General features: G+C 47.8%; 2 protein-coding genes across 2 annotated transcripts in view; both read right to left on the minus strand.

Moving 5' to 3' along the window:
- LOC143838930 (uncharacterized) overlaps positions 1–23,433 on the minus strand; it is a 67,965-nt gene that overhangs the window by 35,443 nt on the left and 9,089 nt on the right. The gene's annotated exons all lie outside the window — the stretch shown is intronic.
- On the minus strand, positions 808–6,707 carry LOC143838929 (uncharacterized). The gene is made up of 4 exons (XM_077340820.1): positions 6,329–6,707; positions 5,697–5,849; positions 3,032–3,169; positions 808–1,216 (listed from the first exon to the last, which is right to left on the minus strand). Exons 1-4 carry the CDS (start codon positions 6,501–6,503, stop codon positions 1,140–1,142), a joined length of 543 nt encoding a protein of 180 aa, XP_077196935.1. The 5' UTR covers positions 6,504–6,707; the 3' UTR covers positions 808–1,139.

The raw sequence follows: 23,433 nt of genomic DNA on the forward strand, positions 1-23,433 counted from the left end.
ATGCCTTAGAACAGTCATGACATTATGACTACTCTGCTTTTTGATGAGGTGAACCAGGCTTTCTCAACCAGGGTACTGTCTGCACTCACATTTTCTCCCTGCTCTCAATTCTGCTGAATTCTGATCAATCTGAACATGCAACAGATCCGCAACGTCCCTTTATTCTGACTCGAAACAGCTTTCACTAAGACGCTGTCTTCTGCACTTGAATTGTTCCAATTGTCAATCTACTTTCTCCTTACTGCTTGATCGTGGGGTGTGGAGGCAGCCACATGGCAGTGCCTGCAGGTGCCTTTTAGCTAGAGTGCAAGGGGCGGGAGAGAAACGGGTTGTGTGAAGTTCCAGCTGGCATTGAAGGGGCAGGAAACTGGGGAGGGTTTTATTTCCAGCCTTTTGTCCCCCTACTCTACAGCCAGAACAAGCTGAGGGAGGGAGAAATGCCAAAGGAAGAACACAATGTGGCTTCCCCCCCCCCCCTGTCTGGCTCTGCTGCAAGTCGGGGAGGGGGTAAGTGGAAGTGGCAGCCTCCGGGAGAACAGTCCTGATAGAGGGTAGAAAGCCCAGTGCAGAAACCTGCAGGTTCACCTCAAGTATAAGCACAGAAGAAATTAAGTAGCAGTCCTAGACTTTGCCATGAAGGAAATTCACAAAAGACTAACTTGTAACCCTGCTCCTCGGGAAAAGCTTTTCCACACTTAACAGGTAGCTCCATAACACTTTGCAATACGAGGCAAAAGGGGGTGGGTGGAAAGATCATATTCACCATACAGGGCTAAATAACAAGCTGAGAACCCACTGATCTGTCAAAAGATATTTAATATTGGGACGAGTGGGAGGCAAGTGCCTATATTCTCTGGAGAGAAAGATATCATCCTAGGGTGAAGGGACGCAAGAAGAGAATTGGGGATATGTCCTCGGATCATCAGCAATTCCTTCTGTGTTGCTTGACGGGATGGCAGAGAGGCCCGGAGAGCCCCAGAGCAATTATGCTGACCCCCAGTGGTGCTGAATATTGTCAGTCCAGCCAGTGGGTAAAACCTGGCAAGGAAGCCAAGTCCTTAGGGTGCTTTCATCATTGGGAGAGATGAGCAAAACAGGATCCAATGCTGGCTTCAGAGAGCTCTCCTCAGTGCTGCTTACTATTCTGGACTCACTTCCGAGGCTGCCATCGGGGTCCCCCAGAGTGAGAGTTTGTAGACAATCAAGTCATAGATACCTGAGAGAGAAACAAGGGCGAAAGATGGGCAGCAGGGGCTGAATCCTCCTTCACCCCAATTCTTGGCACAGTGTACCATCAGGAGGTCCACCAACGAGGCCAGAACTCCAGAAACCCTCCCACTGTTGCCCCCCAAGGACCAAAAATACAGGGAATCACTACCCCAGATAGAGTGTACCATCCATATATGGTGCCTAATAGCCACTGATGGACCTCTGTTTCCTACCCGGAAGTTGGCAACCCCACCTGGCACCCAAGGCCAAACCTTCAATTTGTACAGCTCCCCAATTTGAGTAAGCCACCGGATGAGTCCAAGGTGATTCCCCAAGGTTCTGGGAGGTCCACTGGGGATTGGATTTATTGTACACAATACAATGGAATATCCCCTCCCCCCTCACATGATTTGTATGAGTTGGTTTAGTCTCACAGGGTGTAGATCAGGTGTAAATCCTTGAGATCTCAGTTGACAGTAGGGATGTGCACCAAGAAAAAAATTGGAAAGGCATTCATTCGGATCAAATTGATTCAAGAATACCCAAATCAACCGTATCAGTATAGGGATTCATATTTGGGTGTTTTGAGTACAACCAAATCGATTCAGTCACAGCTCAACAAACAGCTGGTCCATGGAGATAAGCCTCTCTCCATGGAGCAGTTGTTTGGGGGAATTTAAATACCTCCCATCCCTGCACAGTACCCAAAAATACAGTATTTGCTGGCGTATAAGACTACTTTCCCCCCCTGAAAAACATGCCTCCAAGTGGGGGGGTCGTCCTATACGCCGGGTGCACTTCAGTTGGGATAGACTTAGCTGCCCATAGTGGCCCATAGTACTGTAATGTAATGTAACAAACTCTATATTTTGAGTGGAAATGTTGGGGGGTCGTCTTTTATGCCCAGTCGTCTTATACGCCGGCAAATACGGTAGCTGTGGATCAGCTGTTTGACAGGTCTTTCTCCCCAGCAGACCTCTCTGAGGCTCTCTTCAGCTTCAGAGAGGTCTGCTTTGGGGACATTTCAAGACCCTGCCAAACAGCAGATCCTCAGGATCAGCTGTTTTGGGTTTTTCTTTTCTTTTCCCTACAGCCAACTCCATCTGAGGTTGTGCAGAGCCCACTCTCTGCAGCTTCAGAAGGGAAGGCATTTCATGATCCCACCAAATAACTGAACATCAGGATCAGCTGTTTGGTGAGATCTTCTCAAGCAGCCAAGTCATGTGTCAACCAAATGAAGCCCAAATCAACTTGGCCTCCTCTGATTTGGCTTATTTAAATGGATGGGATGTGTGATTTGGCTCTGATAAGCCAAAGTGAAATATTACAGTTCCAAGGGTATCTGGCCAATTATAACACTTGTAGAGTTGACAACCTCTAGTTGGTACCTGGAGTTCCCCTGGAATTACAGATGATCTTCAGACATCAGAAATGAGTACCCTTGGAGAAGATGGCAGCTCTAGAGTGTATAATTTATGGCTTCACAGTCCTTATGAGCTCCCTCCCTTCCTCAAACTCCAATGTCTCTAGCCTCTACTCCCAAATAACCAGGAATTTCCTTACCTGAAGTTGGCAACCCTACCCTTTTCTCCCCTCCCTCAGTTTGTTTATGGGCACCCCCAACATTTTCACAATATTCCTCCCTCCCCCCAGCAATTGAGTTTAAAAACGCTGACTGCCTCTAAATGTCTAGTAGTCAAAGGCTGATTTTCATGCAGAGCAGCAAATCCATACTGTAGGGCCAACCACTATGTTGATTTCACATTGAAATGGCAGGTTTGCAGGGGGAGTGGGGCTGGAATCTGTACCAGACATAATATACCTGTCAGCAAGCTCAGGACGCAGATGATGCAGCTCAAGTAAAAAGCCCACTGTCTGGGAGGATATCTGGGTTTCTCAGAAGGTTTTGACTCCCTTACTATGATATCAAAGATCACCACAGAGACCAGGACAAGGATTCCTACGTGGCAGAATGGAGAGTGTTAAGTTCTGACAAGAAAACGTGTTCAGCCCTGACCATACTACGGCTCTTGAAATATACAGCTCCTGGGCATGGACATGGTTCCAAAATTCTTCTCTTGTCTGTCCTTAGATTTTTCAGCCTGCATTAGGAATTATTCTACCATTGGTCACCCCACACATACACCAAATTTTGCATAGAGCATTCAGTTTGTATGACTCTTCCCTCTTCTGTTACATCGGTGTGCTTGTTCATATGGAGTGGGAAAACATTACAATATGAAATTCATACAGCTAGATCCTTATGATGGCAAAGCTAAGCTGTCCTTTGTAAAAATGAGGGCAAGTCTAATTACTCTAAAGCAGGGGTAGGCAAACTGTGGCCCTCCAGATGTCCATGGAGTACAAATGCTGGCAGGGGTTCATGGGAATTGTAGTCCACGGACATCTGGAGGGCCACAGTATGCCTATCACTTCTCTAAAGCAGCGGTAGTCAACCTGTGGTCCTCCAGATGTTCATGGACTACAATTCCCATGAGCCCCTGCCAGCAAATGCTGGCAGGGGCTCATGGGAATTGTAGTCCATGAACATCTGGAGGACCACAGGTTGACTACCCCTGCTCTAAAGCATATGGGAAGAGCTTAAATAATGAACACTGATTCCTTTAATCAGCAGAGCCTGTCTCCACTGATGGATCTAGAGGGACACAGAACTGAACAGATCAGTATAATTCAGTCACGGTACCCTGTACCGGATGACTTCTTGAGAGATAGGGGTACTGGACATAATCTCAGTGACTGGATTTATCCTTCCTTCCTTCCTTCCTTCCTTCCTTCCTTCCTTCCTTCCTTCCTTCCTTCCTTCCTTCCTTCCTTCCTTCCTTCCTTCCTTCCTTCCTTCCTTCCTTCCTTCCATCCATCCATCCATCCATCCATCCATAAGACCTTCATTGACATTATACAGAAAGAGAGTACAGTTGACCAGACATGTAGCAGTAGTACATACAACAAATAAGAATTCAGTTAATACTATCTCAACAACTCTGGCCAGCAAAATGAACACTCTGTAGGAATCTAGCTGCCTTCTCAATTCTCTCGGGCATCGTGTCGACAAGACTACAGAGTCTTTTTGTATCAGAAAGATCAGTGTCCTCAGCAAAAAGGCTCCCGATATAAATTTTACATTGGAACTCATAAAAAGCATAATAAAACATCATGTGAGCTAAGGTCTCTCTGTCTTTAGCACGGTACATAAGCTGTCTTCAAAAGATATCCTCTGAGATCTACCTTCCAAAACTGCTGAAGACGTTACATTAAACCCAGCCTGAGAAATGACTCTATGCAGAGATGGGCTAATTAAAATACTAATCAATTCGGCCATTTGGCCTGGATGAGGGAGGATACCAAAGTTCGAGGGAGAGCATGTTTTGTAAACACCAAGAATGAATTTTTGGTACTCTAGCACGATTAACCCTTTTTTGAGACTGGATTTATCATATGGATGCTGTGATTGATAGCTTCAAAATTTCTCAGTCAAAGACAGCTCCTTGTTTTAATTTCTTTAAAAAAGATGATATAAGAATACCTTATTACCTCTGTTCCATTAAGGATGACTCTTACCTATACAAGATTCTAAGCTATACCTACAGATCTGCAATTTGGTTCATTTGCATGTATCCCAAGATGCCAGTGTGGGAACCTGGAAGCTAAGGACTTTATGTTTTAACATGTCCACTCAACAACGAGCCAAGGAATAAACATTTTTATGTTAATACCGGATGTACCCGCAAAGCCAGATAAATTGATTTTTCTGTTGCTTGATTCCGGCCCACATGCTTGTAACAGAATGATCCTTTATGACAGGGGTAGTCAAACTGTGGCCCTCCAGATGTCCATGGACTACAATTCCCAGGAGCCCCTGCCAGCATTTGCTGGCAGGGGCTCCTGGGAATTGTAGTCCATGGACATCTGGAGGGCCGCAGTTTGACTACCCCTGCTTTATGACCTTGCAGCCAGGAAAATCAGAGCTAAACCGGAATCCGTGGACCAGGCTTCCTCAACCAGGGTTTTGTGAAACGCTGGAGTTTTCCAATGGCCCTGGAAGGGTTTCTGAGTGGGTGGGGGTTAATTCATTTTTAATACGTTTTTAAAATTTATTACATATTTATCGGGTGATGTGACCATACATGGTCCTGTTGATCTGTCCCCTTCTCCCAGCGATGGGCCTGGAGGGGGTGGGGAGGGGAGGGGCCTCGGGTGGGCATGTACACAGCTCCGCTTCCCAACCACAGTCTGGACCATCACACCACTTCTGGTAGGACGGAGGTAAATGTCATTAGCAGGAAACAGGAACAACAAAGGAAGAACATCTATTAAAAACAATTTAGGATGCTGGGTGCCGATCAGGTAACCAACCCCCACCCCCACCCCACCCCTGCAGAGAAGTTATTGTTTTTTTTTGCCCTAGAACCAGCTGCACCCTAATACGGTGGGAAGGAACCCCTGATGTTCATTCATCACAACGATACCTGTGGTCAAGTTGCAGGTGGCAGCCATCAGCCCTTGAGGGAAAAAATCTACGTTGCAGTTCTTTAAGTATTGCCAGTCTGCCGAGCACAGAATGGCAATGAGGCAGGTCAATACAGCGATCAGCATGAAGCTCCGGACGACATTAATTTTCTCTAAAGGGAACAAGAGGTCATGGGAGTTAGTGACAGCGGTTTTCCTCTACTCAACACCATGACATTCTGCCTTCCTGCTGTGGTTCTTTCTGCTGCTGAAAGGGAAACCGCAATGATTAAGGGGCTGGACTTAGGCTTGCCAATCTCCAGGCGGGAGCTGGATATCTCCCTGAATTACAACGGTTAGGTTCTGTAGGTCTGGACTGAGAAATACGTGGAGAGTTGGGGGGGGGGGGTTGGAGCATGGGGACTGTGGGCTTTGGGGATGGATGGACCTCAGAAGGGCATAATGCCAGAGTCCATGCTCCGAAGCAGCCCATTTTCTCCAAGTGAACTGACCTCTGTCTGTAGTCTAGAGACCAACTGCAATACCGGGTGATCTATAGGGACCTTCTCAATGCCAAGGAGATGAGCCATCTATGAGCCACAGTCCCTTTCCACCTACCATTTTAGGACAATCCCCTTCAGGCATACTGTACCTTCTCTGGAGTTCAAGTAACTGCATTTATCTTCCGAGCAGTACATCCACAGACCTGTATAATAGGTCTGTATTGTATAGATGTACGCTACCCATCCGGCACCCACATGAACAGTGACGAGAAGCACAAAAACGATGCAGGAAAGAATACAACTGAGGAGCTTGTGGGGAATCATTTGGCACCACAGCAGATCTGAACAAGATCTGCCCCCCCTCTTTTTTTAAAATTTCTTTCACCCCCGTGCTTCAAACAAGCACCGGAGACAGAAAGATAAATGCAGAAGTATCCGAACCAGAAGCTCTGAGGGAAAGAGCGACCCAGTGAGGTATCTCTTAATGGTTTGTTTCCTCCATTCCTCCATTCTCCAACTGCCATGGAACCTTCCTCTACAGAGAATACGGAGGGCAGAGGTGGGGCTGGACAACTGGCACCTGAGTGTTGCCAGCTCTGGGAGGAGACGTTCCTGGAGATTTGGGAATCGACCCTGGGGAAGACAGGGTTTAGGGAGCAGAAGGACACAAGTCATAGACTTCACCTTCCAAAGCAGCCATCGGTATCCAGAGCCTGGAGGGCCACTGTAATTGCTGAAAACCTTCAAGCCTCACCTGGAGACCAACCACCACGTGTGTGTATTAAGTGCTGTCAAGTCACTTTGGACTTATGATGGCCCTATGCATCCATGTCCTCCTTGCTCAGATCTTGCAAACTGAGGGCCACGTAGGGTCGTCAGGTCTGGGTTGGGAAGTACCAAGAGATTTTAGGAGCTGAGCCTAATGGTGGCGGGATTTGGAGAAGTGCAGGACTTTGTTGGAGTATAATGCCACAGAGCCCGCCTTCCTTTTCTCCATCACCTAGAGATAACTCATAGCCCCCTGGGAGATCTCTAGAAGCCACCTGGACGTTGGCCACCCAAGAGACATGGCTTCCTTTGACTGAATCCCTTCTTCTTGTTTTGGGTCTTCCCCATGACCTGCTGCCTTCAACTTTTCCAAGCATGATTGTCTTTTCTGCTGGCAACCAGACACTGCTTTTTAATTATGTATTTTGACTGGGGTAGTTACCAAGATTTTATAAAATTGTTTTATAATGTTGAATTTGACGTAGTCCCTTTATCGGGAAATGGGAATAGAAATCTCAACAGTTGTAAAGATGCCCAATCCTCCCCTGCCCCCCATGATTTTACTTGAAGGGACGTTAGTTTAAGTATTTTATATTTTAAGTATTAAAATTATATTTTAAGTATTAAATATTTTAAATGTATCTCCAAAACTTCCTTAATCTGTCTTTCTCTTCCAGTTTTTTCTTAAGAGAAAATGAATATTCATTCATTCATTCATTCATTCATTCATTCATTCAGTTATACCCTGCTTTTCTCCCCAGTGGGAAACTAAAGCAGCTTACTACACCATTCTCCTCCATTTTATCCCCCCCAAAATAACACCGAGGTAAGTCAAGCTGAGGGAGAATGGTCATGCAGTAATTGGGTTTCCAGACCAGGAGACACTTGTCCGTTTGAGGAACCATAGAGTTTTCACCAGTTCCTAGAGTGGCATGACATCAGCCAACAAACCTTTTCTTGAATTTTATTTTCTCCTGTTGGTGCTCTGAGTAGCAACGGGAAACACCTGATTGTGTGTGTGTGTGTGGGGGGGGCTCCTGCCCCACCAGGAGACTGGCAGCCCTGTATGAGGTTTTGCAGCTGAACAGAGATTTGAACCTGAGTCTTCCCAGACTGTAGCCTCCCTATAGCATGCCCCTGGCCGACTCCTGAAGAACCTCAAGGCCGTTAACACAGAAACTCACATTGTTGAAAGCAGACTTTTTTCTCTTCCCAGTCCTGAAGAGCAGGTTGGGCCAACCAGGTTGACAAAATGTCCCACCTACCTTCCGCTTTGACTAAGGAACAAGATGGCTGTCAGATATTGTGTCCCGTTTCCGCCCTTCTCCTCTACGCATTCTGTAGCAACTGAGCATGTTAGGACATGTCCTCCTCCCCGCCCACTCCATCATAAAACAGATAAGCATGTAGGCGTCATTCATATATTACACCTCTCATCACATGTGCTTAAAGGAGAGTAAAGTTGTGCCTAGGTGGAAATGCATGCTTGTGTTTTCCAAAATTGTATTTTAAAAGATATTTGAAAGTTAAGATTTTAGATTTAAATTGTTGTAAAACTTTCATTTGGATGTTTTATCCGTTGTAACCTGCCGTGAGCTTTCGGGGATGGATGGACTAAAAATAGAATAATAATAAATAAATAAAAATAAAAGGTGTCATCTCCTTGAATAGGATGCATCTCTTTGTCTTAATATGGAAGCTGCCCTCTGGCCCCAACGCTTTCTCTTGCCCAGGGGTAGTCAAACTGCGGCCCTCCAGATGTCCATGGACTACAATTCCCAGGAGCCCCTGCCAGCGAATGCTGGCAGGGGCTCCTGGGAATTGTAGTCCATGGACATCTGGAGGGCCGCAGTTTGACTACCCCTGCTCTTGCCTGTAGGTGCAAGCTGGCCATTTATCATAGATCATTGTCCACCTCCAGAGAACTTATCAAGTTATTATTTCACAGGGTAATATGTCAACTAGCCCCGGGGAGCATATACATAGCCAACTTGGCATAGTAATTAGGTGCACCAACTTCTAATCTGGTGAGCCAGGTTTGATTCCCTGCTCCCACACATGCAATCAGCTGGGTAACTTGGTCTCACCACTGCACTGATAAAGCTGTTTTGATTGAGCAGTAATATCAGGGCTCTCTCAGCCTTACCTCCCTCACAGGGTGCCTGTTGTGGGGAGAGGAAAGGGAAGGTGAATGTAAGCCGCTTTGAGACTCTTCCGGGTAGAGAAAAGCAGCATATAAGAACCAACTCTTCTTCTTCAGTAATATCAGGGCTCCCTCAGTCCCACCTCCCTCAAAGTGTGTCTGTTGTGGGGAGAGGAAAAGGAAGGTGAATGGAAGCCACTTTGAGACTCCTTCTAGTAGAGAAAAGTGGTATATAAGAACCAACTCTTCTTCTTCATCATCATAGGGAAAGTACTGATTAGATTAGGCTTCTGTCTCTTCTTTTAACTACAACTCAGATGTAAACTAGATATACTTGAATAAGTGTAAGTTTACCTTTTTCTTTTGTACCATACTTGGGAGATTTATTTGCTGCACTCAGAAGCATGCTTCTATGCCTCGGCAAAACTGTGCTATATTAACCACACTTCCCAAGAAATTTTGGTGTGCGTCTTGTGTGTTAAGGGCTGTCAAGTCACTTCAGAATTGTGGTGACTCAACGCACCTTCCTAAGTCATCTTGTTAATAGCCTTGCTCGGGTCTTGCAAACTGAGGGCCATGGCTTCCTTGGCTGAGCCATTCTGGAATTGCAATCAGCAAGTAATTGGGCAATGTCAGCCTTGAAGCACTATTACTAAGCTGTTTAAGACGCTGAACTGTACCTGTGTGCTTACTAGTGGCATCTACTGGTCACAGATGAGGTTGCAATGAAAAAATCCCAAGCGCATGGCTGGGGATTCCTTTGTTTAAGGTGGGCTCCCGGCAACTTCCTCTTGCTTCAAGAAGAGGTCAGTGCATGTGCTTCTGTTAGCAAGGAGGAACAGCATCCTCCTTTACGTTACAGCTCTGTCTGCATCTGTTTCTGTGTAAGATGTAGTCTGCCTGCAGCCTAGTCACAAGAGGCTTCAAATGTGTTTTCTTTGTGACTATTCTTTAAGCTTTTGTAGTCTTTATGCTTTTGTAAATAATCTTTCCCAGTAAAAATGATCTCTCTCTTAAACCTCAAAGCACTGTGAGTCTGTGTCTGTGTCTCATCCACAATGGTAACCAATAAATACAGAAGAAGAAGAAGAGTTGGTTCTTATATGCCGCTTTTCCCTACCTGAAGGAGGCTCAAAGCAGCTTACAGTCGCCTTCCCATTCCTTACTTTTAATACGTTCTGTTACTCTGCAACTCTGTTTCTTTGGAGGGACTAAGATCACAACCAAGTCCTAAAGCCCCAACAAGTCAACCTGTCCCAAATTTTGGTGGGGATTTTTTTTTTATTGAATATTCTCTTGACCCAAAGACACATTTTTAGGTGTATCCACGGGATTTTGAGATCCTTTCCTTTCAAACGGCAGTCCCCTTAGGTCCCATCAGGTCTCCTTCGAAAGTGTCCTCACCTTTGGAACCAGAAACCATCACAGCAAATTGTGGTTTGAGATACATACACCTGAGGACTTCCTTGGATATACGGGACGTTGACCGTTGGATTCCGGCCTTGAGGGGATCTCATGAAATTCGCCAGCAAGTTAGATTTCAAAATAACCAGCCACTTCCATTTGGTTTAAGTAAAAAAAACAGACAAAAATATCCTGGCCACTAAAGTCATACTTCGTAGCCACGTGGCTCTGAGAAAAGCCAGGGAAAGGAGGAAATGAATTGCACTTAGAAGTGCTGTGAGGAGGAATATATTCTTGAATGAAGGGGTGTTTAATGAATGGGGAAATAGTCCTGGAAAAGGGAGCACATTTCTTCAGGCAGCAACATTTTACCCCCGATGTAACACACTGTACTGGTGAGCAGGCCTCCAGTATACAAGGAAGCATCTGAGGGTGTTCAAAACATTGCCAAAATCACAGTCCGTGCCCTGGGTGAGCACATCAGAGTGAGTCCCGCAGCAGTCTGGCTCTCTTGGGGAATTGGGCTCCAACTGTGAACTCCTCTGACTACTGTCCAACTTTAAAATTGCAGCAAGGCCACAGTCAAAATGGGGTCCAAGATCCCACGTTGTTCAGAGGAGGGCAGGGGCCACTGTTGGGGGCTCCTTGGCTTCCTCGTGCTCTGGACACACGTGATTTGTTTCCCAGAGCGAACACTTGTAGGCCACAAAGTCCAAGGTAGCTGGGAGACAGAGAAAGCAAAACATGTTCTTGAGCAGAACTATCCTTAAACAGACCGTCCATCCCCCTTCTCTCATCCTAGTTGACTATAACTGGACAACATAGTGTAGTGGTTAGAGCAGCCTTTCTCAACCTTTTTACCATTGAGAAACTCCTGAAACATTCTGCAGGCTTCAAGAAACCCCAGAAGTGGCACAAACATACAGCATATGGTTTGGAAGCAGAGCTGTTAACACCCACAAACTACAACTATTCTACCATAAGATCTCTTTTCAAGGTGGGGAATGAGTCACAAAAGTGGAGCCCCAAATACTGGGGGCCGTTCCGCATTTGTCCAAAATAGCACAATGGTTACTAATTGAAAACGCTACAGTTTTGCCGTTATGCACAACGTCGTTGACAATCTGCAACACTCCTGAAACCGATCTGCAAAAAGCGCTTCTTTGTAGCGCTTTCAGGGAAATCCCAAAAAGTGGATTCACCCTCCGGAAAGCGCTACACTCCTGCAACCAATCTGCAACACTAGCGGGAAAGTTCTGTGCGTTACCGTTGTTGTGGTTTCTGCAAAGTCCCTCCCCCTGGCTCTCTCCTCTGATCTTCCGGTGAAGCGATCGCCATTTTTTTCTCTCCGAGCGAGCGGAGATCAACGCACCGGCAAGCCTTCGTTTACCCAGTGAGGCTTCCCCGGCTGCAGTCCCTCTGTTTAAAGTCACCAAGCACAAGCATCATAGAGGCCCATTTGCTGGTTTATTTTCACTTTATTTTTCACACTGTTTTTGGCCGAAAATCGCGCCCGTGAGGGGGGGGGGATTTTTTTTTTCACTCGGGGGGAGCGTGGCAACGATGAAACGGCAGCTCAAACACCACCTGCTAGCTGGATGGGTGTCTCCATTGCAACAAATCAATGCAGATTCGTTGCAACGGGTGTTTGTTTGTTTTTTTAAACCTTCCTTAACGGGAAAGGGGCTGTTTGGGAGCATGCTAACGGCCACCCATTGGCTGCTTGACGGCCAGGGGCGGGACACAGCTCAGCAATAGCGCTTCCTTTCTAGCGATTTTTGCCGAGACCGGAAGCCTGTGGGAAACGATAGAAACGCAACTGGATTCCACTACAAAGGCAGGTATGCATAACGACGAATTCCACTATTTAAAATGGCCATTTTTCGTTCAGCAAACAATTTGCTACATGGATCCCGGTGCGGAATGGCCCTGGATGTAAACCAATTCTCCTAAAATAAGGAGCTCACAATCATCAGGCATAACAGCTAAGAAGCACCATCCTGTCTGTGGCCAAAGTTAATCTCCCAATGCGCATTCTCATTTGCAAGCCGAAAATCGAGCGCCGAACCAGGGAACCCCGCTCTCCCTTTGACCCACCTATCAAAAAGCACAGGAAACCGTTGGCACAGCTGAGGTAGAAGGCCCAGTTCTTGAAAGAGGTCTTCTCTGGTATCCGAGTGCTTTCGATTTCAAACATCACCAGACCAATCAGCAGAGATAGTCCTACAAGGCACAGTGGGGAAAGTTGTTCACTTGGAGGAGTGTCGTCCCGAAAACATGGGTGGTTCTCAAGACTGAACTGGCCCTTACTCTGCATCATCCTGCCTGAACCTTCACACCATCCCTACGCAAATCTGCTCTAAACGGGTTGGCTGAGTGTGGGAGAAACCTCTTGTCTATTGGTTGGTCGGAGGGCCGTGTTGGTCTTGGCTGAATATAACTGCAGTTGGCCCAGGACTTCGGAGCAATGCTCTTTGCAGGGCAGGGCAGAGACAAGAGAAGAATCAGGTCTCTCACTTTTCATGCCACACATGCTGGCTAATGCCCTTCCCGCCTCTTGGAACTTGATAACAATGGAATGGGAGCATAGTCATAAGCTTTGACAAACTGCTGTGTCCGCTGAAATGTGTATTGTGAAGTCTGTTGTCCTGAGCTGTGAAACAAATAAAAGCCTAGCCTGCTTGAGAGGGCTAGGAAGCTGCTGAATGACCTGGCAGGAAACATCGAGCTCTGGAGCAGGCTAGCACAAAGAGAGAAGCAAGCCTCGTGCCTGTCATTAACTCAGTTGCATAAGATATGCAACTGGAATTGTTTAAAAAGACAACTTTGATATGCACCTTTGAATTTCTTGGTTGGTTTTGCCAGCTATGTTTTTTTTCTTTTTCTCATGCTGATGTTGTGACCATTCCCTGTGGCTGCCTGTCATTATTTGCTTGTACTATAAAGCAGGGGTAGTCAACCTGTGGTCCTCCAGATGTTAATGAACTACAATTCCCACGAGCCCCTGCCAGCGTTTGCTGGCAGGGGCTCATGGGAATTGTAGTTCATTAACATCTGGAGGACCACAGGTTGACTACCCCTGCTATAAAGGCCTGGGTCTCCAGCTGGGATCAGGATACCAGGGGTCAGAAAAGGTGAAGGTTGGGGGAAGATGGAGGGGGCTGTAATCCCTAAGATTGCTGTGTGTGCCTACTCTGCAGGGGGAGTGGCTGCCATTTCCTGGCTGTGCTCCCAATTTGGCTGGATTCCCTTGGGCAAGGGCTGTGCATGTCCCAAGAGAGGAAGGTCTCAGTGGCAGAATACATCCTTGGCATGCAGAAGGTCTCAGGGTCAATCCCCAACATCTCCGGTTGACCAGATCATAGGGGACAGGAAAGACCTCTCTCTGAGATCCTGGAGGGTCCCTGCAGGACTGAACAGACAGATCTTTGATGCATCAAGGGCCTGATTCGGTATAAGGCGGCTTTGTGAGTTCCTGCCAATGTGGGGACAGGCAGGTACAGGAGGGGGCATACATTCTATGAATAACAATACAAAATGGATTGGCCATATCATTCATGTGCCATACTTATAAATATATCAACAATGACCAGTCTATTTAAACTTTAACCTGAGTTGTTGTGGATCTCCATTGCCTTAGGCCAGGGGTCCCCCAATGTGATGCTCATGGGCGTCATGGTGTCTGCTCAAACCTTTTATGATGTGTGCCAAGCATTTTTAGGAAGTAGGCAGGGACAGATAGGGGCTTCTGCCCCACAGGATATCTTGGAATTTTGTTTGGCTGTGCAGATCTTTTTTAAAATGCTGCTTTAGCAGAGGTTGTGACACCGCAGCCCCCCGATCCACTTTGGGTGACTGAAGTTAAGTTGCAGCAGCAACCATTTTGTGGCTGGCTCCGCCTCCTCTGGCTGCCATTTTGTGTCCGCCATTTGGTTGTGCTGCAGTAGCCATGCCGCGCCTGAATCCCAAATGCGCCCGCAGGCTCAAAAAGGCCGGGGACCCCTGCCTCGGGCAACGATAACTCCTTGCTCAGCCTCCTCAATAGGACGCAAATGACTTCCCACCACCCCATCCCATTTCGGTAATACCTGCAACCAGATTGAAGATGGAGCTAAGGAGGGCTTTGGGAAGGAAGGTAAAGTGGCAGTGACAAAGGTGGTCCCATTCTATTGACCATATGACGGCCAAAAATGACGAGATGAGAGCTAGCAACATAAAGGCCCGTGTAAATTCCATGTTTGCTAGAAGAAGGAAAAGGAGAAATAAGACTATTAATCTTTTGCCGGCGCTCCCAGCCAAAGCCCCATCTGCCATTCGAGGCGGCCACCTTCTCGGGGGCATCTGGTCATCTCCTGATGACCATGTTCAGTTCAGCGGCAGAAAAGAGCTGCTTTGGAGTCTGCGGTCCCTGATATGGTACCCTGCTGAGACTCTTCCCCTCTCCAAACCCCAACCTCACCAGGTTCTTCCCCACAACTCGGGATGCCAGCCTCCAGGAGGGACCCGGGGACTCCCCCCAAAATTACAGCATCTCCAGACAAAGAGATCAGCTCCCCTGGATAAAAGGAATGCTTTGGAGGGGGGACTCTATGGCCTTGTACCCCACTGAGGTCCTGGCCCTCTCCAAATCTGGTCCTCCCCAGGCTCCATCCCCAAATCTCTGGGAGTTTCCCAACCTAGATTTGGCAGCGCTACCCCCTCCGTTCCCCGCTGGTGGAGACCCCAATGCCCCTGTATTTCTTGTCCCAGCCCTGCCGTCCCACTGGAACAGCTATTCTGCATTCAAGTGCTAAGTAGCAGATATGTTATTCTGAATCTATGTTGAGAGGTAGACAGAGGAGGGACGCCATGATACATTTGTAAACAACGGTTGTCCGTGTTCCTTTCTTTTCCTTTGCCCTACCCAGGGTAATAACCGTGTTGCATTGTGGGTACTTCAGGTTCTATGTGGATTTAATGCAGTACTTCTGGTGTGCCTCAGTCTGCTCCTTGTCTACATTTGTTGATTCCTTACATGGGACTCTCGCTGATGCTTATAGTGAGAGTGTACGTTCCGTCTGTCCTACTATTCTTCGCTTTTAGAACTGATTATCGTGGAGTTCAGGTTGTTGACAATATATTGCACTTTTCATTATCACTCCTGAATTTCGTAGAATCCTAGAGTGGGAAAGGGCCCTACAGGCCACCTAGTCCCACCCCCTGCTCCATGCAGGATCAGCCTAAAGCATCCAGGATAAGGATCTGTCCAGCTGCTGCTTGAAAACTGCCAGTGAGGGGGAGCTCCCCACCTCTTTAGGCAGCCCATCCCACTGCTGAACTGGACTCATAGAATCCTAGAGTGGGAAGGGGCCACAAAAGCCATGTAGTCCCACCCCCTGCTCCATGCAGGATCAGCCTCAAGCATCCAGGATAAGGATCTGTCCAGCTGCTGCTTGAAAACTGCCAGTGAGGGGGAGCTCCCCACCTCTTTAGGCAGCCCATCCCACTGCTGAACTGGACTCATAGAATCCTAGAGTGGGAAGGGGCCACAAAAGCCATGTAGTCCCACCCCCTGCTCCATGCAGGATCAGCCTAAAGCCTCCAGGATAAGGATCTGTCCAGCTGCTGCTTGAAAACTGCCAGTGAGGGGGAGCTCCCCACCTCTTTAGGCAGCCCATCCCACTGTTGAACTGGACTCATAGAATCCTAGAGTGGGAAGGGGCCACAAAAGCCATGTAGTCCTACCCCCTGCTCAAGGCAGGATCAGTCTGAAGCATCCATGAGAAATATCTGTCCAGCCACTGCTTAAAGACCTCCAGTGAAGGGGAGCTCCCCTCCTCCTTAGGCTGAACTGCTCTGACTGTGAAATTCCTCACACACATCTCCCCCTGCCCCTGCCCCATATCTAGCTGTTACCGTTTTACCCTTAGTTTAAACCCGTTAGTGTGTGGCCTCTCCTCTGCTGCCAACTAGAATGTGTACTCTTAGTGCTATTTTTGTGATGCTGTTCTTCTCCCAGTGAGGCCTGAAGAATCACAGCCGATCTCCAGACTACAGTTTCCATTGGAGACTCCAATTTCCATTGGAGAAAATGCCTGCTTGGGAGGGGTGGTGGTGGATTGTGTGGCCTTGTAACCTACAGAGATCCTGCCATTTCCCAAACCTTCCCCTCCCCAGCCTCCATGCCCAAACCGGGCAGCCCCATCCAGATTCTAAACCCGAAACCCAAAAGGAATGGCCCGTCCCCTGCCCCTGGATACTATACCCTGTCCCGCATGCAGCTTCCGGCACTCCATATTGTCTGAGCAGATGGTCCAGAGGCCCATAGTGTAGTAGCCCACGAGAGGCTGATATGTCCTCCAGCTGTGTGAACAGTGGGCAACCACGAGCAGCCCCAAAGACGTCAAGGAGAGGATGCTACTGATGTATCGGTAGTTAATCCGCATCTTGACAACCGTGTGTGTGTGGTATGTCCTCAAACCCAGTCCTCGGCGTGAAGACACCAGCCTGGGAAGAGGAGGAGGCTGGGCAGGGGTGGAGCAGAAGGGCTTGGCGATTCCCGGGCAGAGTGATTACGGGGCTGCCTCTCGATCTCTCCCCCTCTCTGGGGCTACAACTGCCACGGAACCTTTCTTCTCTGCTGCTGCTACAACCTGGAGGAGCTGCTCAAAGGCTGCCCTAGAACAAATTTTTCAAATAGAAGCGGCGCACAAACTGACCACTTCTTCCTTGGAAGTGGAACCCCAGTCTCTATACAAGACGTTAAAGGTCCAACCTGGCTTTTTGAACAGAATGTGGAATACAACTGGGGGAGAGGGCGTTTTTGGATGGGTTTGGATGGGTTTGATGAGGAGGTGGAGCTTGCAGGACAGGTGCAAGAGGCTGGATTGGGCCCACTTTAGATTGGCAATGGCTGCTTCCATCCTAAAGTATCTTCTGAAGGGCTCCTCCCTCTTCCCCACCTCTTTTCTAAGGGCTCCTCCCTCTTTCCCCACCATACATAAGGTTGGTTTTCCGCATCAACCAAGAATTGCTAGGACCTGAACCCGGCACCTTCTGCATGCCAAGCAAAGGCTCTGCCTCTCAGCCACGGCCATAGTGTGGCTGCGTGTGGGTTTAAGCAACCGTGAAGATTCTATTGGGCTCGTTTCGGACCAGTCTCTCATTCTAACTGGCCCTTGATGGGCCAGTGAGGACCTACTTATATTTGCTGTTCTGGCTGCTGGAACCTTATTTTGAGGGACTAATGTTGTCCAGGTCCCCTCCACTTCTTGGAGAGTTCACCATCAATGCACTTTGAATATCCTTTGGCAGCTGGATTTTCCTGCACGAAGATGTACTTCTAAAGTGCATTGAAAGTGCATTTTCCAATGTGTGCAGATTGGGCCTAAGACCAGAACTTCCTATCAAAAGATCCGTCTGCTGCTTTTGCCCTGCAAAACACAATGTGTGCATGACTTTTTTTGGGGAAGCACTTTTTTGGGGTGGGGGGGAGAAGCACATTAAATCAACTCTGGACTTTGCCCTCTCTGTCAGGGTCCAGCCTCCTATTTACACTCTGCCACCGCCAACTGGCTAGTGATCCCTGGCCCCAAGGAAGCATGTCGGTCCTCAACGAGGGCCAGAGCTTTTTCAGTCCTGGCCCCCACCTGGTGGAACGAGCTCCCTGAAGAGATCAGGGCCCTGTCCAAACTCCCAAAATTCTGCAGGGCCTGCAAAAGGGAGCTCCTCCATCAGGCATTTGCCTGAGACCGACAACAGGACCCCACTCAGACATCCTCTCCATGGCCTGAACTAGTCTGTCCTCTTTAAGGGCCTTAGCTAAGTTCCGACCCTGTTATATGGTTTAAGATCACTGGAATGGTGTTATTTAGATTATTGTTGTTGTTGTATTGGTTTATGTTATATATTAATTCGTTCCATGTATCCCCCATGTTGTATGTAAACCGCCCTGAGACATACGAGAGGGCGGTATGGAAACCAAAGAATCAAGTAAATAAATTAATAAAAATGCTGCTTTGTTCCATCCAGAACCTCCTTCCATTTTGAATGTGACATTCACAGAATTTCCATTCTAAACACGGGTCTGTCAATACAGAAAGAGCTACTCCATCCGGCTCAGGCTAGCCTTATCTCAACAGACCTTGGGAGATGAGAAGGGTTGGCCCTGGTTGGTTCTTGGATGGGAGACCAGCAAGGAAGTCTAGGGGCATGGCACAGAGGCAGGCCACGGCAAATCACTCCTGCCCTTCTCTCCCCTTCAGCTCCCTAGGAGGTCACTATGAGACCTGACAACACTTTTTGCTGCCACTCCGTCCCAGCAGTAACTGCATTTCTGTCCTGGTAGATGGAAACCCTCTAGAAAGAAGACACCACATGAATCAACAAAGGACTTTCCTGCAGTCTCATTTTCCTTGCTTGTAAATTCCTATTTGGGGGGGAGAGGTCTGTTCTGCATTGGTTTTACTCCTTCTAGTGGTCGATTCCATGCCATGCAGCAAGGGTGGCGAAGTGAGGCTCTTCCAGATGTCCATGGACTACAATTCCCACGAGTCCCTGCCAGCGTTGGGACTCTAGATGTTCATGGAAATTGGACATCCAAATGCCCTTGGACATCTGGAGAGCCACATTTTGGCCACCCCTGCCATACATGTTTACAGGAGGAAGATCAGGCTGGGGCCTGCCATCAGGAAGTATACCTTCGAGATGTATGCCATCCTTGACTATCTTGGGTGATGGTTTTTTGACACAGCTCCCTGCTGCCTGGGTGGCAAGCGTTCTATAGAGAGTAGGATTAATTTTTCCGCCACATTGGGGGTTTTATGTGCTATTTTGTGTGGTTTTAATGGGGGTTTTATTGGGTTATTGTAATGGGACTTTTTGTATTGTAACCCCCCACGAGCCGGTAGGCCAAGAACGGCAGGTAAGAAATATAATAAATACCAACAACAACGTTTGGCAGAAGAACCTGCAGCTTTCACCTGGACATAACCCTGCCTGATATTGGATTGACCACCGGGGAGAGGAAAACGCGTGCAGAACGGGGGCAGGAAACATGGAAGAAACAGGAATTTGCAAGGAAGGGAAATAAGAATGTGGAGAAGCCAAAGGTTTCTTAGGTGGAACAGATCAGCAGACCGGGTCTTGTCAAAGCAGATCCTTTAATACCCACAAGAAGAAGCAGCATTTGGCCAGACTCGGATGGAAAGTAACACGACAGTGACTGGCGCCATGTTGACCAAGTACACAGAGCTAATGCCAAAAACGGCAGCCTTTGACTCCTCCATGATAGTCAGATTGGAGCAGGAAGTCAAGTCATGGGTTTGCCGCTCCTCACAGAGGTATCCTGTCACTTAAAAAAAAAATGACAAGGAGAACATGGAATTGCTCTCTTTAAAAGGGCATCCCAGGTTTGCCATAACAGACTGATTCAGCCTCAGGAGAAAACATATAGAATGACTTGAGCCATTCCGTAAACTGATAGTTCCGGCATTCATGGGATTGTTTCCCCCCCCCCCCAACTTTTCCCCCCAACTTAGAAATAAGAGATCATCGTTCTCTTGGGGGAAACCCTTGCCTTTCCTATGCGGGGTTCAGAAGTTATGATCGTGTCATTTTGGAGTTCAAAAGCCTGAAGCCGTTTACAGTAATGGTGTTGGTTTTTTAAGCCACCCTGATACATGACTGATCTATCTATATATGTAAGGTGCGAAGGTTGCCACGCTCTCGTGAACTGCTAGAAGGACAACCACAGCTAGAGAAATACTACGGATCTGAGCAAAAGACAGCCACAACACTTTTGTCTCGAGGCAAAATAACATGTAGGGTGCGCGGGCTGGAGATATCTGCCATGTCCCATGGTGGCCTTGGAAAATACAGCTCGTCAGTGGCCCAGAAAGTTTCGTCATCCTGTGTGCGCTTTGTCTTCTCCCAATACTGTTTCCACTAGGAAGATAACCCTCAGCTTTCAACGCAAGAGAGTACGACTGCTATTGATCCTGGAAAAGAAAAATAGTTTGAAGCAAGAGCCAGGTGACAACAACCTCCCAGGGGAGAGCTCTCTGTGCTTCCAGGTCTACACCAGGGAGGGAGGGAGGGAGGGAGGGAGGGAGGGAGGAAGGAAGAGAAAATGACATGAAGAACAAAACACAGGCAGAAAGGAAAGGGAAGGGAAGGGAAGGGAAGGGAAGGGAAGGGAAGGGAAGGAAGGAAGGAAGGAAGGAAGGAAGGAAGGAAGGAAGGAAGGAAGGAAGGAAGGAAGGAAGGAAGGAAGGAAGGAAGGAAGGAAGGAAGGAAGGAAGGAAGGAAGGAAGGAAGGAAGAGCTGTGTCAAGATTAATAATGGTGAAAATGAGGTTCCATTGTTCTTTGTTAGATATTCTAGCAAAAATAGCACAAGACTGCAGCTTTAAGTATTTTCTAGATGTACACTTCTATGTACTGGGAGGCCAATAACTGTGCACAAAAAGAATGTGCAGTTGAGAGGGGACCTGATTGCTCGCTTTAAGTATTTGAAAGATTGTCACTTAGAAGAGGGCAGGGAAAGGTTCCTGTTGGAAGCAGGGGGTAGGACTCGCAGTAATGGCTTTAAACTATGAGTACAACAGTCCCGGCTAGATATCAGGAAAAAAATGGTCACAGCCAGAGTAAACAGTGGAAGGCAGAGTTTGGTGAAAGGAAGGTGCTCAGAGAGGATGGGACGCCATTGAGTCTACCCGCTAAGACTGCCATTTCCTCTAGGGGAACAGATCTTTATGGCTGATCCACTAAGGATCTGGTGCGGACTGATTTGGCTTTGGATGAGGCTGCTTTGAACCACTTTGGAAGCATCCAAAGCGCTTTGGTGCCCATTTAAGTCAATGCGCAATTGACTTTAATGGGATTTTGGGTTTTCTGCCTTTCTTGGGGCTTAGGGGGTGGGGGGTTTAAATTACAGCCTGAAGACATTCAGTGTAGCTCTGGGAGGCTCTTCCCTGACTCCCTTCCAAATATCCAAAAGATTGGACCATGAGGTCCAATTCTAGGGTCTCCCAAAAAGGGTGCTCCATCCACTCCATTATATCCTATGGCAGTGGTCCCCAACCATTTTATCACCGGGGACCACTCAACGCTTGACCATTTTACTGAGGCCCACTGCCCTAACGCTCTCTGACTCTGGTCGCTATGGTAATGTTTAAACATCCCTTCAAAATAAGATACAGACACGCCACAACAATGAACATAAGGAACATTTTATTTTCATGGAAATTTTAACTCATGACAATGACAAATCAATGGGAACCCTGAGCTTGTTTCTCTGCAACGAGATAGTCCCATCTGGGAGTGATGGGAGACAATGACACCCGAAGTGTGTTGTAAAGGGCCGGGGGAATGAAGTAAAGGGCCGGGGGGGGGGGGGGGAGAAGGCGTCCTTCACGGCCCACCTCCAGTTAGTCGACGGACCACATGTGGTCCGTGGCCCACAGGTTGGGGATCACTATCCTATGGGACAGACTCTCCATTGGATACAATGGAGAGATAGGGGCACCCTCTTTGGGAGCCCCGACAATTGGACCCCCACCCCCCAGGCCCCAGGAAAGGCAGAAAAGTCAAAATTCCCATTAAAGTCAATGGCACCATTGTTGAGGTTTCCCTCCTCCCCCTTTGCCCTGGGTGGGCCTGAGCAATGGGTGGGAAAACAGAGCAGAAATGGCTGGTGGAAAGGTAAGTGACCCTTTAAATTTAAATGGCTACTGTCGAAGCGCTCCTAAGCAGGCTGTTCCAGCTCCATTTTTTTATGGGTTGTGAGGTTCGGACCGCCTCAGAGTGACCAGTCCTGAAGTGGGCCGTTTTGGAGCGATTCGGAGTGATTCGATCCGAATCGCACAATCCTAGTCTGGACTCTGGTGTCTCAAGTCAGATGCTATCCCGTGAAGCAGTAATGTCTGGCAGCACCAATAGTAAACATCCCCACGTTTCCCTCATCTGCCGAGCTGGGCTGCACTCACCTGCCAAATATAATAAAGGGAAAGCGACCCAACCAGCATCGAAGGACCACTCTGCCTCAATTGACGATTCCTCCCTGTCATCGAAGAATTCCTCTGAATACACAGACATACCAATCATAGCAAAGGTACCTCGGAGGAAAGACAAAAGTGTTAAGTCCTCTCCACCATTGCCCCTGTGTTCATATGCCCAACAGTTCCCCTTAATCTCTGGGTCTGATCAGATCATACAGTCCAGGTCAGCTGAATGGCGGAGAAGCCCAGCCAAATGCAAAGTAAGGATATGATTTGAGATTCACCTTGAAAACAGCATGGCGGAACACCTTAAACACAACCAGACATGTTGGATAAAGGGAAAACTTGGGGCCTTTACGCACCGGGATCTTTGTTGCAAATTGGTCACTGAACGAAAAATCGCCATTTAAAATAGTGGAATTCGTCGTTATGCATACCTGCCTTTGTAGTGGAATCCAGTTGCGTTTTGTAGCGTTTCCCACAGCTTCCGGTCTCGGCAGAAAAGGAAGCGCTATTGCCATGCTCGTCCCGCCCCTGGCCGTCAAGCAGCCAATGGGCAGCCGTTAGCATGCTCCCAAACAGCCCCTTTCCCTTTAAGAAAGGTTTAAAAAAAAAAAAAACAGACCCATAGCAACGAATCTAGGTAGATTCGTTGCAACGGAGAGACCCATCCAGCTGCCTAATGTGAGCTGTCGTTTGATCGTATGATCGTTGCCACGCTGCCTCGAGTGATAAAAAAAAAATCCCCCCCCCTCTCACGGGCCCGATTTTCGGCTGAATTAATGTGTAAAAAATAAAGGGACTTTATTTCAGCAAACGGGCTTTTATGTGGTTTGTGCTTAGTGACTAAAGGTAAAGGACTGAAGCCAGGGAAGCCTCTAAACAGAAAGAGGCTCGCTGGTGCGTTTATCCCCGCTCGCTCGGAGAAAAAAAAATGGCGATCGCTTCGCCGGAAGTTTGGA

Source organism: Paroedura picta, chromosome 5 (assembly GCF_049243985.1).
Source record: "Paroedura picta isolate Pp20150507F chromosome 5, Ppicta_v3.0, whole genome shotgun sequence".
NCBI lineage: Eukaryota > Metazoa > Chordata > Lepidosauria > Squamata > Gekkonidae > Paroedura > Paroedura picta.

What these genes read in the sequence shown, in the direction of transcription:
- LOC143838929 (XM_077340820.1), bottom strand. Translation starts at nt 6,503, where the DNA reads ATGATTCCCCACAAGCTCCTCAGTTGTATTCTTTCCTGCATCGTTTTT. An exon ending in TTACTTGAACTCCAGAGAAG is followed by an intron (nt 5,850 to 6,328) that starts GTACAGTATGCC and finishes TGTTCCCTTTAG; the next exon opens with AGAAAATTAATGTCGTCCGG. An exon ending in CACCTGCAACTTGACCACAG is followed by an intron (nt 3,170 to 5,696) that starts GTATCGTTGTGA and finishes TCTGCCACGTAG; the next exon opens with GAATCCTTGTCCTGGTCTCT.